At 43.2% G+C, this 14,366-nt stretch overlaps 1 protein-coding gene across 3 annotated transcripts in view; it reads right to left on the bottom strand.

The window, feature by feature from the left end:
* The window catches only part of riok1 (RIO kinase 1 (yeast)), a 90,074-nt gene that overhangs the window by 54,858 nt on the left and 20,850 nt on the right, over positions 1-14,366 (bottom strand). For 2 of the 3 annotated variants that reach the window (XM_034183462.1, XM_034183465.1), the window contains exons 2-3: positions 12,874-13,066; positions 11,184-11,274 (exon numbers count right to left, since the gene is read on the bottom strand). In XM_034183462.1, the coding sequence (XP_034039353.1) occupies positions 11,184-11,274; positions 12,874-13,066 (284 nt within the window). The remainder of the gene's footprint in view (positions 1-11,183; positions 11,275-12,873; positions 13,067-14,366) is intronic. The other variant, XM_034183464.1, reaches the window with a different exon arrangement.

The raw sequence follows: 14,366 nt of genomic DNA, 5'->3' as shown, positions 1-14,366 counted from the left end.
GAGCTGAGTAGGGGGGCAAAACTCTCAATTTACCGATCGATCTACGTTCCGATCCTCACATATGGTCATGAGATTTGGCTCATGAAAGAAAGAACGAGATCGCGATTACAAGCGGCCGAGATGGGTTTTCTCCGCAGGGTGGCTGGGCGCTCCCTTAGAGATAGGGTGAGGAGCTCCGTCACTCGGGAGGAGCTCGGAGTCGAGCCACTGCTCCTCCACGTTGAAAGGAGTCAGTTGAGGTGGCTCGGGCATCTTTTCCGGATGCCCCCTGGACGCCTCGCTGGAGAGGTGTTCCGGGCACGTCCCACTGGGAGGAGGCCCCGGGGAAGACCCAGGACACGCTGGAGGGACTACATCTCTCGGCTGGCTTGGGAACGCCTTGGGGTTCCCCCGGAGGAGCTGGGGGAGGTGTGTGTGGATCGGGAGGTCTGGGCGGCTTTGCTTGAGCTGCTGCCCCCGCGACCTGACTCCGGATAAAGCGGAAGAAAATGGATGGATGGATGGATGGATGGAAGCCGTGCATTATACGGTTTGAATGCACTTTGCGGAGTCTAAAACACCACGATGCGAAGCTTCAGCTTCTCGTTGTTTAATCCTTAAGCCCCTTTCACATTGGCGTATTCGTAGAGCTGTGTATTGCAGCATTGTGTTTCATTTAAATGCGCCCGAAATGCGCGCATACTCAGCCTTTTTCTGTGTTCGTTTCATACTTGCAGCTGCATGTGTTCGTTTTTTTAATGTGCACACAGTCGCATGTACCATGCCACTGTTTAAACCCAGGTCACTCCTGCCGGCTGTGCAGAACACATCACTGCACTTGGAAAACAGTGGACTGTATCATGGGGTTTTTACAGTTTCATTACTGCCACGATCAGGGCGTTTGATGAGTGCACCGACATGCAGCAAGTGCGCTTTTATTTTAAAGTCACACAGTGGTTGATTCAACATCCTGCAGCTAAAAGCTAATTTAGCTGATAAATTTCAGCAGAGCATCAACGTCACGTATTATTTCCACTCACTCACTCAATCAGACAAATTTTTGTCCGTTGCTCAAACTCAATCTTGTGGTTTTGACTCGCATGCTGAGAATTAAACTCTGGTCGGAATGCTAATGGTGTTAGTATTTTTAGCAGCTTAAGGCTTCACCCGTTATCTCCACTCAGTGTATGATTACTGGAGGAAAAACACAGCTCATGACGTTTAAAGTCCACAACAAAGTAAACTGTTAAGAAAACAACAGCGCAATCCCCAAAAATATGACTTTATAAACTTTTAAACCCAAAACAAATGAACCCTTCTTTGGAAATTACTGGCAGCTTGCAAACCAACACGGTGCATTACTGCCACCAACTGCCTGGGCATGGAACTGAAATGAACTGAATGGATTCTGACGTATGTTGTCAAAAACAAACCAGAAAAACTGGTGAAATGAGGGAATATGGTCTGTAATGCATTTTTTTTTTAGATAACTCTGGCAATATTTTATCCTTTGCAGAATTTTCCTCTAAATTTAATATTAATGACAGAGAGCAATACAATAATAAGTCAATCAATCAATCAATCAATTTTTTTTATATAGCGCCAAATCACAACAAACAGTTGCCCCAAGGCGCTTTATATTGTAAGGCAAGGCCATACAATAATTATGTAAAACCCCAACGGTCAAAACGACCCCCTGTGAGCAAGCACTTGGCTACAGTGGGAAGGAAAACTCCCTTTAAACAGGAAGAAACCTCCAGCAGAACCAGGCTCAGGGAGGGGCAGTCTTCTGCTGGGACTGGTTGGGGCTGAGGGAGAGAACCAGGAAAAAGACATGCTGTGGAGGGGAGCAGAGATCGATCACTAATGATTAAATGCAGAGTGGTGCATACAGAGCAAAAAGAGAAAGAAACAGTGCATATGGGAACCCCCCAGCAGTCTACGTCTATAGCAGCATAACTAAGGGATGGTTCAGGGTCACCTGATCCAGCCCTAACTATAAGCTTTAGCAAAAAGGAAAGTTTTAAGCCTAATCTTAAAAGTAGAGAGGGTGTCTGTCTCCCTGATCTGAATTGGGAGCTGGTTCCACAGGAGAGGAGCCTGAAAGCTGAAGGCTCTGCCTCCCATTCTACTCTTACAAACCCTAGGAACTACAAGTAAGCCTGCAGTCTGAGAGCGAAGCGCTCTATTGGGGTGATATGGTACTACGAGGTCCCTAAGATAAGATGGGACCTGATTATTCAAAACCTTATAAGTAAGAAGAAGAATTTTAAATTCTGTTCTAGAATTAACAGGAAGCCAATGAAGAGAGGCCAATTTGGCTGAGATATGCTCTCTCCTTCTAGTCCCCGTCAGTACTCTAGCTGCAGCATTTTGAATTAACTGAAGGCTTTTTAGGGAACTTTTAGGACAACCTGATAATAATGAATTACAATAGTCCAGCCTAGAGGAAATAAATGCATGAATTAGTTTTTCAGCATCACTCTGAGACAAGACCTTTCTGATTTTAGAGATATTGCGTAAATGCAAAAAAGCAGTCCTACATATTTGTTTAATATGCACTTTGAATGACATATCCTGATCAAAAATGACTCAAGATTTCTCACAGTATTACTAGAGGTCAGGGTAATGCCATCCAGAGTAAGGATCTGGTTAGACACCATGTTTCTAAGATTTGTGGGCCAAGTACAATAACTTCAGTTTTATCTGAGTTTAAAAGCAGGAAATTAGAGGTCATCCATGTCTTTATGTCTGTAAGACAATCCTGCAGTTTAGCTACTTGGTGTGTGTCCTCTGGCTTCATGGATAGATAAAGCTGGGTATCATCTGCGTAACAATGAAAATTTAAGCTATACCGTCTAATAATACTACCTATGGGAAGCATGTATAAAGTGAATAAAATTGGTCCTAGCACAGAACCTTGTGGAACTCCATAATTAACCCTAGTCTGTGAAGAAGATTCCCCATGTACATGAACAAATTGTAATCTATTAGACAAATATGATTCAAACCACCGCAGCGCAGTGCCTTTAATACCTATGGCATGCTCTAATCTCTGTAATAAAATTTGATGGTCAACAGTATCAAAAGCAGCACTGAGGTCTAACAGAACAAGCACAGAGATGAGTCCACTGTCCGAGGCCATAAGAAGATCATTTGTAACCTTCACTAATGCTGTTTCTGTACTATGATGAATTCTAAAACCTGACTGAAACTCTTCAAATAGACCATTCCTCTGCAGATGATCAGTTAGCTGTTTTACAACTACCCTTTCAAGAATTTTTGAGAGAAAAGGAAGGTTGGAGATTGGCCTATAATTAGCTAAGATAGCTGGGTCAAGTGATGGCTTTTTAAGTAATGGTTTAATTACTGCCACCTTAAAAGCCTGTGGTACATAGCCAACTAACAAAGATAGATTGATCATATTTAAGATCGAAGCATTAAATAATGGTAGGGCTTCCTTGAGCAGCCTGGTAGGAATGGGGTCTAATAAACATGTTGATGGTTTGGATGAAGTAACTAATGAAAATAACTCAGACAGAACAATCGGAGAGAAAGAGTCTAACCAAATACCGGCATCACTGAAAGCAGCCAAAGATAACGATATGTCTTTGGGATGGTTATGAGTAATTTTTTCTCTAATAGTTAAAATTTTGTTAGCAAAGAAAGTCATGAAGTCATTACTAGTTAAAGTTAATGGAATACTCAGCTCAATAGAGCTCTGACTCTGTCAGCCTGGCTACAATGCTGAAAAGAAACCTGGGGTTGTTCTTATTTTCTTCAATTAGTGATGAGTAGAAAGATGTCCTAGCTTTACGGAGGCTTTTTTTATAGAGCAACAGACTCTTTTTCCAGGTTAAGTGAAGATCTTCTAAATTAGTGAGACGCCATTTCCTCTCCAACTTACGGGTTATCTGCTTTAAGCTACGAGTTTGTGAGTTATACCACGGAGTCAGGCACTTCTGATTTAAAGCTCTCTTTTTCAGAGGAGCTACAGCATCCAAAGTTGTCTTCAATGAGGATGTAAAACTATTGACGAGATACTCTATCTCACTTACAGAGTTTAGGTAGCTACTCTGCACTGTGTTGGTATATGGCATTAGAGAACATAAAGAAGGAATCATATCCTTAAACCTAGTTACAGCGCTTTCTGAAAGACTTCTAGTGTAATGAAACTTATTCCCCACTGCTGGGTAGTCCATCAGAGTAAATGTAAATGTTATTAAGAAATGATCAGACAGCAGGGAGTTTTCAGGGAATACTGTTAAGTCTTCTATTTCCATACCATAAGTCAAAACAAGATCTAAGATATGATTAAAGTGGTGGGTGGACTCATTTACTTTTTGAGCAAAGCCAATAGAGTCTAATAATAGATTAAATGCAGTGTTGAGGCTGTCATTCTCAGCATCTGTGTGGATGTTAAAATCGCCCACTATAATTATCTTATCTGAGCTAAGCACTAAGTCAGACAAAAGGTCTGAAAATTCACAGAGAAACTCACAGTAACGACCAGGTGGACGATAGATAATAACAAATAAAACTGGTTTTTGGGACTTCCAATTTGGATGGACAAGACTAAGAGTCAAGCTTTCAAATGAATTAAAGCTCTGTCTGGGTTTTTGATTAATTAATAAGCTGGAATGGAAGATTGCTGCTAATCCTCCGCCTCGGCCCGTACTACGAGCATTCTGACAGTTAGTGTGACTCGGGGGTGTTGACTCATTTAAACTAACATATTCATCCTGCTGTAACCAGGTTTCTGTAAGGCAGAATAAATCAATATGTTAATCAATTATTATATCATTTACCAACAGGGACTTAGAAGAGAGAGACCTAATGTTTAATAGACCACATTTAACTGTTTTAGTCTGTGGTGCAGTTGAAGGTGCTATATTATTTTTTCTTTTTGAATTTTTATGCTTAAATAGATTTTTGCTGGTTATTGGTAGTCTGGGAGCAGGCACCGTCTCTACGGGGATGGGGTAATGAGGGGATGGCAGGGGGAGAGAAGCTGCAGAGAGGTGTGTAAGACTACAACTCTGCTTCCTGGTCCCAACCCTGGATAGTCACGGTTTGGAGGATTTAAGAAAATTGGCCAGATTTCTAGAAATGAGAGCTGCTCCATCCAAAGTGGGATGGATGCCGTCTCTCCTAACAAGACCAGGTTTTCCCCAGAAGCTTTGCCAATTATCTATGAAGCCCACCTCATTTTTTGGACACCACTCAGACAGCCAGCAATTCAGGGAGAACATGCGGCTAAACATGTCACTCCTGGTCCGATTGGGGAGGGGACCAGAGAAAACTACAGAGTCCGACATTGTTTTTGCAAAGTTACACACCGATTCAATGTTAATTTTAGTGACCTCCGATTGGCGTAACCGGGTGTCATTACTGCCGACGTGAATTACAATCTTACCAAATTTACGCTTAGCCTTAGCCAGCAGTTTCAAATTTCCTTCAATGTCGCCTGCTCTGGCCCCCGGAAGACAATTGACTATGGTTGCTGGTGTCGCTAACTTCACATTTCTCAAAACAGAGTCGCCAATAACCAGAGTTTGATCCTCGGCGGGTGTGTCGCCGAGTGGGGAAAAACGGTTAGAAATGTGAACGGGTTGGCGGTGTACACGGGGCTTCTGTTTAGAACTACGCTTCCTCCTCACAGTCACCCAGTCGGCCTGCTTTCCCGGCTGCTCGGGATCTGCCAGGGGGTAACTAACGGCGGCTAAGCTACCTTGGTCCGCACCGACTACAGGGGCCTGGCTAGCTGTAGAATTTTCCACGGTGCGGAGCCGAGTCTCCAATTCGCCCAGCCTGGCCTCCAAAGCTACGAATAAGCTACACTTATTACAAGTACCATTACTGCTAAAGGAGGCCGAGGAATAACTAAACATTTCACACCCAGAGCAGAAACGTGCGGGAGAGACAGGAGAAGCCGCCATGCTAAATCGGCTAAGAGCTAGTAGCTGCGCTAAGCTAGCGGATTCCTAAAAACACGCAAAGTGAATAATGTGTAAATAATTTAGAGGTGATTCAGCAGAAGGAGTGCTTTAGTTAAGGCACGTAAAGATTACACTGTGAAACAAATCGTAATCTAGATAACTAGATCAATCTAACTGCGCAGATTAAACAGCTAACAGATACAGAAAAACACCGCTGTGCTCCAGAACAGGAAGTGATACAATACCGCAGTGAGAGCCAACCACCCCTATTGGACCTATTACTCTGATTGTTCAACAAAAACAAACATAACTCAAAGTTCTTGTTCAACAAAGGTGGCAAAACATTTGCATGGACAACCACCTGTAGTTCACTCTCCTTTTACAGCACAAGATTTCCTGGATTACTTTGAGAAGAAAATAAAAGACATCAGGTTAAATATATCCCAGCATGCCTTAATCCAGCCACTACACCCTGCTATTGATGTGGGCTCCACTACTGAGGTATTACCTAGATTTACAGAATTTGACAGTATCTCACTAGAAATGCTGACAAATCTTGTAATCTTGTAAGCACAACCTGTTTATTTGATCCTATACCAACAAAACTGTTTAAGGACCTGTGGCCCACTCTTGGGCCGACTGTGCTGGAAATGATTTATCTTTCTTTAACTTCTGGATCTGTTCCTAAAATGTTTTAAATCTGCAGTGATTAAACCATTACTTAAGAAACCTAATCTTGACCCTAGTGCATGGGTTAAAAGTAGGGATGTCCCGATCCGATCACGTGATTGGAAATCTGGCCCAATCACGTGGTTTCAGACTTGACTGAAATCGGACGTTGCATCCCGATCAGGAATCCAATATAGATTTTATCCTCATTATTTTGATCAGCCCTATTTCAGGCTCATTATTGCAGATTAATGGGCCTTTCACCTGTCGGAAGCGTCAGAGGTGTGAGATGCTTTGCTTTTTAGAGGCGTCAGTGACGCTTCTGACGGGAGCGCGCATTGCTGCTTGTCAGCAGGCTGACGTGGTCAAAGTTCAACCCAATCTTTTCTTTTTTGTTTAATTGAACAAAAGAAAAAACGTAAGTTCACCCGGACAGAGGTGGGGGGAGTTACGCGCGCAAAGTTTCTTTGGCAGAACTGCTGTTGGTGTGTTTACGCGCTCAGCCTGACGCTTCGATGGAACGACAAGAGGATGATGGACACTTTCCCACCAAAACTCTTGCTCAGTCATCCCTCCTTGCGCAGCAGGACCCGGTGCTGACCAAGTCCTCAGGACGACGATCTGTCATCTGATTAACAAAAAGAAAAAAAACAAAAAAAAACAAATTGTCCTGTGATCGTTTGTCTGCAAAACGGAGCGAGAGATGGTGTGCATGAGCGACGTGCACACTAATCACATTTAGGAGCGCGTCTTAAAGAGCTTCTGTCTTCATTCACGTTCACTGCGCTGCTCTGAACTTGTTGAACACTGATAAAGCATCAGAGGGACACTGAGGACTGTCCGGACGCAAACGTAAGTTGTTTTTTTCCTTTTACTTTTCAAGTTGACTTTTGAACTTTCGACGCTCTGAGCTGTGACATAGCTTCATGCTGTCCAATAGGAACGACGCGTCGGGCCAAAACACGGAAGACTAGTGGCAGAAACCACCGATCTGTACAAATGGTAAATGGACTGCATTTATATGGTATGTGACAAGTCAAAATGTAATCTGTTTAATAATGTTGAATAATGATACTTAAAATTGAAAGATTGTATTGTAAAAAGGGGCAGAAAATATAAGACTTGTTCTTCTCTCTGCTCCTTTTCATTCAAAGTCTGGTAAATTTCATTTCTGCTTTTCTGTCTTTTTCTTTTAAATGAAATAAATAAATAAAAAAATATAGCGCTTTTCCATCTGCATCAGATGCTCAAAGCGCTTTACAATTATGCCTCACATTCACCCCGATATCAGTGTACTGCCATACAAGGCGCTCACTACACACTGGGAGCAACAGGGGATTAAAGGCTTTGCCCATGGGCTCTGATTACTGTTTAAAAAAGTTTAGAACACTTGTAATTAAAATAGCTAAATCAATAAGTGGTTCTTTAAAAACCTTTCATCTATAAATTAAAACCACCTGTTATTTCAGATTAGATAATTTCTTGTTTAACATAAGGAACCTTTGACATTTATTTTTAGACAAATAAAATAACATGGAAATTTGTACATTTTTTAAGTCTGGCAGATTATTACTTGATTGTTCAAGCTACTTCAAGGAGACGTGCACTGTTTAAGTGATAAAGAATAAAATAAGGTGATTAAAATGAAAATATTATATATTTAGCATTTGTTCATTGTTCATTCAGTTTTTTAAAGTATCGGATCGGGACTCGGTATCGGCAGATACTCAAAATCAAATGACTCGGAATCGGATCGGGGCCAAAAAACCCTGATCGGGACATCCCTAGTTAAAAGCAATAAATTTTCATCTGACTGAAATTTTTTCCTGGCAAAAATCAATGCCAGCAATTCCGTAAAATGTGGTGTAGTGGGGGCACACACTGTTTTTTCCTCAGTAAATACAATAAACACGTTATACAGCATACAAATTATTCCAAATAGCCTCTAAGGAGAGACAGACAAAGCATAAAAAGAATGCAAAACCTGAACATGTAAGTAAGTCCCTTCGGCTGCTCCCTTGTTTGCACTTGGGGTCGCCACAGCAAATCCAAGGTGTATCTGCATGTTGAATTGGCACAAGTTTTACGCCGGATGCCCTTCCTGACGTAACTCCACATTACATGGAGAAATGTGGCAGGGGTGGGATTTGAACCCGGAACCTTCTGAACTGAAACCAAGCGCATTAACCACTTAGCCACCACCCCTGCAATGCTTATCGAGCCGATTCCTTATCGATTCACTTATCGATACCTCTTGTGAATTTTGTACTAAAAGTAGGCTTTACAGGTTTTCTATGTATTTCATTGAGTCTTAAAGTAAATAAATATGAAATTGGTCACTGTATCCTTGATCTCTGGACATAAATAAAAATAAAACGGTGTTTCTCTTTGAAGTTATTAATTCCGACTGGACTCTATCGTTCTATCTTGACTCGGCAGAGAGCTGTGCAGCGTTTGGAGCTGTGTGAACAGAACGGAGGACGATTCTCGTTTCTTTCTCGCAACAAGACAGGAGTCCCAGTTAGTAACTTTAATCTGCACAAAAGTGACTCACGATTTCACATATTCAGGGATGAATACCCCAACACCACCTGCATGAAAATGTTTGAATTCTAGAAGCTCTGAAATACAATCTGGGACTATTCCAGACAATAAACTGCAGTGAGTGCAGCATCCATTTAGGTAAGAAAAAAACCCAACTTTCCTTATTCAGATTCATTCCAGTAGTATTCTGCTCTTACTAGGATGCAGCAGTTTTCTAGTTTGTCAGATAGTTCTGGAGGAAATCACTGAAGAAATTAACAAACTGAAAATATGGTTTGACCGAAAGAAACTGTCATTAAACTTAAATAAGACAGGGATGAAATGGAGGTGTGAGAGTCACTAGGTGTTCACAGGAAACACATTTATTTATGTATGTATTTATTTATTTATTCATGTATGTTCATTGTTAGTTGGTTTTATATTTTCTGTTGTGTTTCTATCCATCCATCCACCCATTTTCTTATCCAGAGTCAGGTCGCGGGGGCAGCAGCTCAAGCAAAGCCGCCCAGACCTCCCGATCCACACACACCTCCCCCAGCTCCTCTGGGGGAACCCCAAGGCGTTCCCAAGCCAGCCGAGAGATGTAGTCCCTTCCCCGTGTCCTGGGTCTTCCCCGGGGCCTCCTCCCACTGGGACGTGCCCGGAACACCTCTCCAGCGAGGCGTCCAGGGGGCATCCAAAAAAGATGCCCGAGCCACCTCAACTGACTCCTTTCGATGTGGAGGAGCAGCGGCTCGACTCCGAGCTCCTCCCGAGTGACCGAGCTCCTCACCCTATCTCTAAGGGAGCGCCCAGCCACCCTGCGGAGGAAACTCATCTCGGCCGCTTGTACTCGCAATCTCGTTCTTTCGGTCATGAGCCAAATCTCATGACCATAGGTGAGGATCAGAACGTAGATCGATCGGTAAATCGAGAGCTTTGCCCCCCCACTCAGCTCTCTCTTCACCACGACGGTCCGATACAGCGACCGCATCACTGCAGATGCTGCACCGATCCGTCTATCGATCTCACGCTCCATCCGTCCCTCACTCGTGAACAAGACCCCGAGATACTTAAACTCCTCCACTTGAGGCAAGGACACTCCACCGACCTGAAGAGGGCAAAGCACCTTTTTCCGGTCGAGAACCATGGCCTCAGATTTGGAGGTGCTGATTCCCGGACGCTTCACACTCGGCTGCAAACCGCCCCAGTGCACGCTGAAGGTCCTGATTTGACGAAGCCAACAGAACCACATCGTCCACAAACACCAGAGACGAGATTCTGTGGTTCCCAAACCAGACCCCCTCTACACCCTGGCTGCACCTAGAAATTCTGTCCATAAAAATAATGAACAGAACCGGTGACCGGTGTCGTGTTTCTATTCAGGTTCTTTTTGTCTCTTTCTCTAAAATTGTATATAATAGCTAATCATTAGATTATTAACATATAAACAAAAATAAATTTAAAAAAATGTTACAATTTGTAATACATTTGACTCTTTTACAACAACAAACACTTGACAGCTGCAACTGCTTAATGCTAACTTTAACATTGAAAATGCCATAGACATGCTAACGTGTTAGCATCGGTCCCGTTTTTAAGTTCTAAAATACATTAACTGTTTCAGAAGACCATAACAGGTCGGTTTAACATAAAAAAGGTAAATAATACTCACAGCCATATGCTCTTTAGGGTTTTAGCAGGGGAAAGCGAAAGAAAAAAATGAATCAACGAAGCAATGATCGAAGCACTGCTTCAATCTGTGAATCACTGCTTCGATTGGTTCAAGGTTCAAAGCAAAGCAGCGCTGCAGAAAAGTTGATTACAGACCCGCTGCAGGGTCTGTAATCAATATAGAGAAATGATCATTTTCCTGACAAACACCCCCAAAAACAACGGCCACTCTGAAGGACTGATAAGGGAATCGTTAAGTAAAAAGCTTATTGATGTCGGTGGATCGAATCATTTCTTAACGATACCCGAAAGGAACCGGTTCTCGATACCCATCCCTATTAGGCACTGACATCAGATGTAAAAATATACGTTTTTATTTATTAATTTTTACTGACTTACCGAGGTTGATCCTGTTCTCGTACTTCCTCAGAGCTTTGTCGGTGGGTGTGGACACCTGCACCATCTTACTGGACACATTCTGTTTGTTGGCCTGAACATGAATGAAGAAATAAACAAAGCAAAGCTCCAGATCTTCAGGATCAAAGTGGAGTAGAAACAGTGATCAGAGAAACGCACCAACGTATCTTTAAACTCAACGTCCAGATCCACACAGTGGAGGGATAAGCAAGTGCCACATCTGTGAGGTTCAATTAATGCTCCAACAACTGGACGGAACACCACCACAGACCCAAAGCAATCCAACAAAGTCCAAAACCCCTCGACAGCGCACCAAACCCAAAACATATAACACAGTTACTGAAACATGTGGTGGGTTTTACAAATAAATCTGTATTTTCAGTTTTTCAAACCCACCACACGTTTCAGTAAATTGTCTGTGTTACCAATCAACAAACCACTCATGTCAGGAAACTAATTTACCCATAATGCACCGCGGAATGTGTGTCTAAATGCTAAACCAGGGGTCACCAACCCTGTTCCTGGAGGGCACCTGTCCTGCATGTTTTCCACATTTATGTACTCAAGACACACCTGATTTTTTAAAAGTGCTGTTTTCCATTTCTTGGTTAGCTGAGCACACCTGACAGAGTTAAGTGCCTGGGAGTGGATCTGGGAGAATTAGAAAACATGCAGGGTAGGTGCCCTCCAGTAAAAAGAGTTAGTGACCCCTGCGCTAAAACCTTCAACATTAGCACATTACTAAAACATATAGCTGATATTTTCACTTTGTAAAATGACAGACGTGACATTAATTTCATCATTTGTCTGGAATTAGTTTGTTTAAAATTTAAACCATAAGTCAAAACTGTCTGCCTGTGCATGACTTGTGTGATATGCCAGTGAGTCTGTATGGTGTGAAGAGAAATTATCTTTTTTCTCCTCCTCCTCCCTTTCATTCTTCTCTTTCCCTTATCTCTGGTCACCAGGTCTCTTTTGCTGACAGATGGTTGATCTGAGACAGAAGTGCTGACTTGATGTTGTGTCAGTAGCTGCTAGTGTACTAAAATCAATATTGAAAGTTATCAGCTTAGCTTTTATTTGTAACTTCCACTAAATTTTTAGGGGTTTATCGGTTTAGCTTTATAAAAGCTAACTTTTAGCAGATTAACAGTTATTGAAGCTAACATTTTGGTTGGCTGTGCCCACCACTGAATCTGGTAAATTTGCTGCTTATAAGGAGTAAAACAAATCGTCTGCCTCTAGTAGAATCAGAAGAATACCACAGTACCATACTGAATTGCAGCTTCTTATTTTCTATTTAAATTTTTGGTGTAATTTTTTTGTATCATGTTGAATCACATCATATCGCATTGTGACGAATTGAATCACCATCAAAAACATATCAAATCGCACTGAATCAAGAACAGGGGTGAATCATATCACATCGTCATGTATCGTATTGCTGGTAGTGCATCGCGGTGCGCATCGAATCGTTTTCAGTGATGAGATTCACATGCCTAGTAAACACGCAACGCACTGTTCAGCCAATCAGCTTCTTTCTCCCAGCAGCATGACAGCACAGCATTTGATTCCCATAATTCCCTTTGCTGCACTGACCTCAAGTGATACCATTCTGATCTGAATGGCTCACTGACCGACTGATCGATCAACTGACTGCTGTTCAGCTGACCTGACTGTTGAGAGGAGTTCTGTTGTAGAGTTTGGTCAAATCTGTTCCATCTGTGCTCCACGCCCACTCATCGTCATCATCATCATCATCATCATCGTCATCATCACCGTCGCTGTGTGGACCAGCTGAAGGCGGCTGCTGTGTGACATCACTGAGCTGACTGTGCGAGGTCGGCTCCTCTGATTGGTCACTACAGAAGAGGAAAATAACAGACATTTTAAATGAGAGAATACTGAAGAGCAAAGGAACACACCTTCATCAAACCACAAGTGATGTCTGTTTTCTCTCACTCCTTATTACACTGTAATAAAGGTGCCGTCCACTTCGTCCATAAAAACCATCACTGTAACATAACTCCACAGTCGGTGTAGAGATGTAACGACAAACACCACAACTGAATCACGAATCCTGCATCAAATTGTTTTGTAAAATTAGTATCATCAGGATACAGGACTGTCTGCACTTTGTGTATCAGGCAGGTGTTGGTGTTGAGGACACCACTGTCTACCTGCTACACCGAGTCCACTCGCACCTGGATAAGGGAAGCGGATTCTCTTCCTGGACTTCTCGAGTGCCTTCGGCATCATCCAGCCCCTTGTGCTTCAGGACAAACTGAACAGGATGTGAGTGGACCCCTGCCTGGTCACTTGGATCTCCAGCTGCCTCTCCAACAGGCCGCAGTATGTCAGGCTGAGGGACACCACGTCTGACACTGTGATCAGCAGCACTGGAGCACCCCAGGGCACAGTGCTGGCCTCTCTCGTCTTCACCCTGTACAGTCTGACTTCTGCTACAACTCTGAACTGTGTCACATCCAGAAGTTCACAGATGACACAGACATTGTTGGATGTATCAGGGATGACAGAGAGGAGGAGCACAGGAGCCCAGTGAAGGACTTTGCTGCCTGGTGTCACACAAACCATCTACAGCTCAACACCTCCAAGGCAAAGGAGCTGGTCAATGACTTTGGGAAGTCCAGACCAAGTCTGTGACCAGTTCTGATTGAAGGAGCTGAGGTGGAGGCTGTGGATTCCTACAAGAACTTCAGGCTGTGGCTGCACAGCAAACTGGACTGGACAACCCACACCAACCACCTGTACAGGAAGGGACAGAGCAGGCTGGACTTCCTGAGGAGGCTGCAGGCGTTTAACATCTTCGGGAAACTCCTGTGGATGTTCTACCAGTCTGTGGTAACCAGTGTCCTCTTTTACACCGTGATGTGCTGGGGGAGGCAGCACATTCCAGAAGGACAGGACACATCCAGGCTGGACAAACTGATCAGGTGGGCTGGCTCTGCGGCTGGCATGAAGCTGGACTCTCTGGTGACGGTGGCAGAGAAGAGACCACTGGACAAACTGTTGGACATTATGGATGATGCCAGTCTGCCTCTGCACACCGTCATCAGCAACCAGAGGAGCCTCTTCAGCCACAGACTGCTCCTTCCCAAGTGCAGGACCAACAGACTGAAAAACTCCTTTGTCCCTCAGACCATC

Source organism: Thalassophryne amazonica, chromosome 12 (assembly GCF_902500255.1).
Source record: "Thalassophryne amazonica chromosome 12, fThaAma1.1, whole genome shotgun sequence".
Lineage (NCBI taxonomy): Eukaryota > Metazoa > Chordata > Actinopteri > Batrachoidiformes > Batrachoididae > Thalassophryne > Thalassophryne amazonica.
Note: the sequence above shows the minus strand (reverse complement) of the source record. Positions and strands in the feature narration are given on the sequence as shown.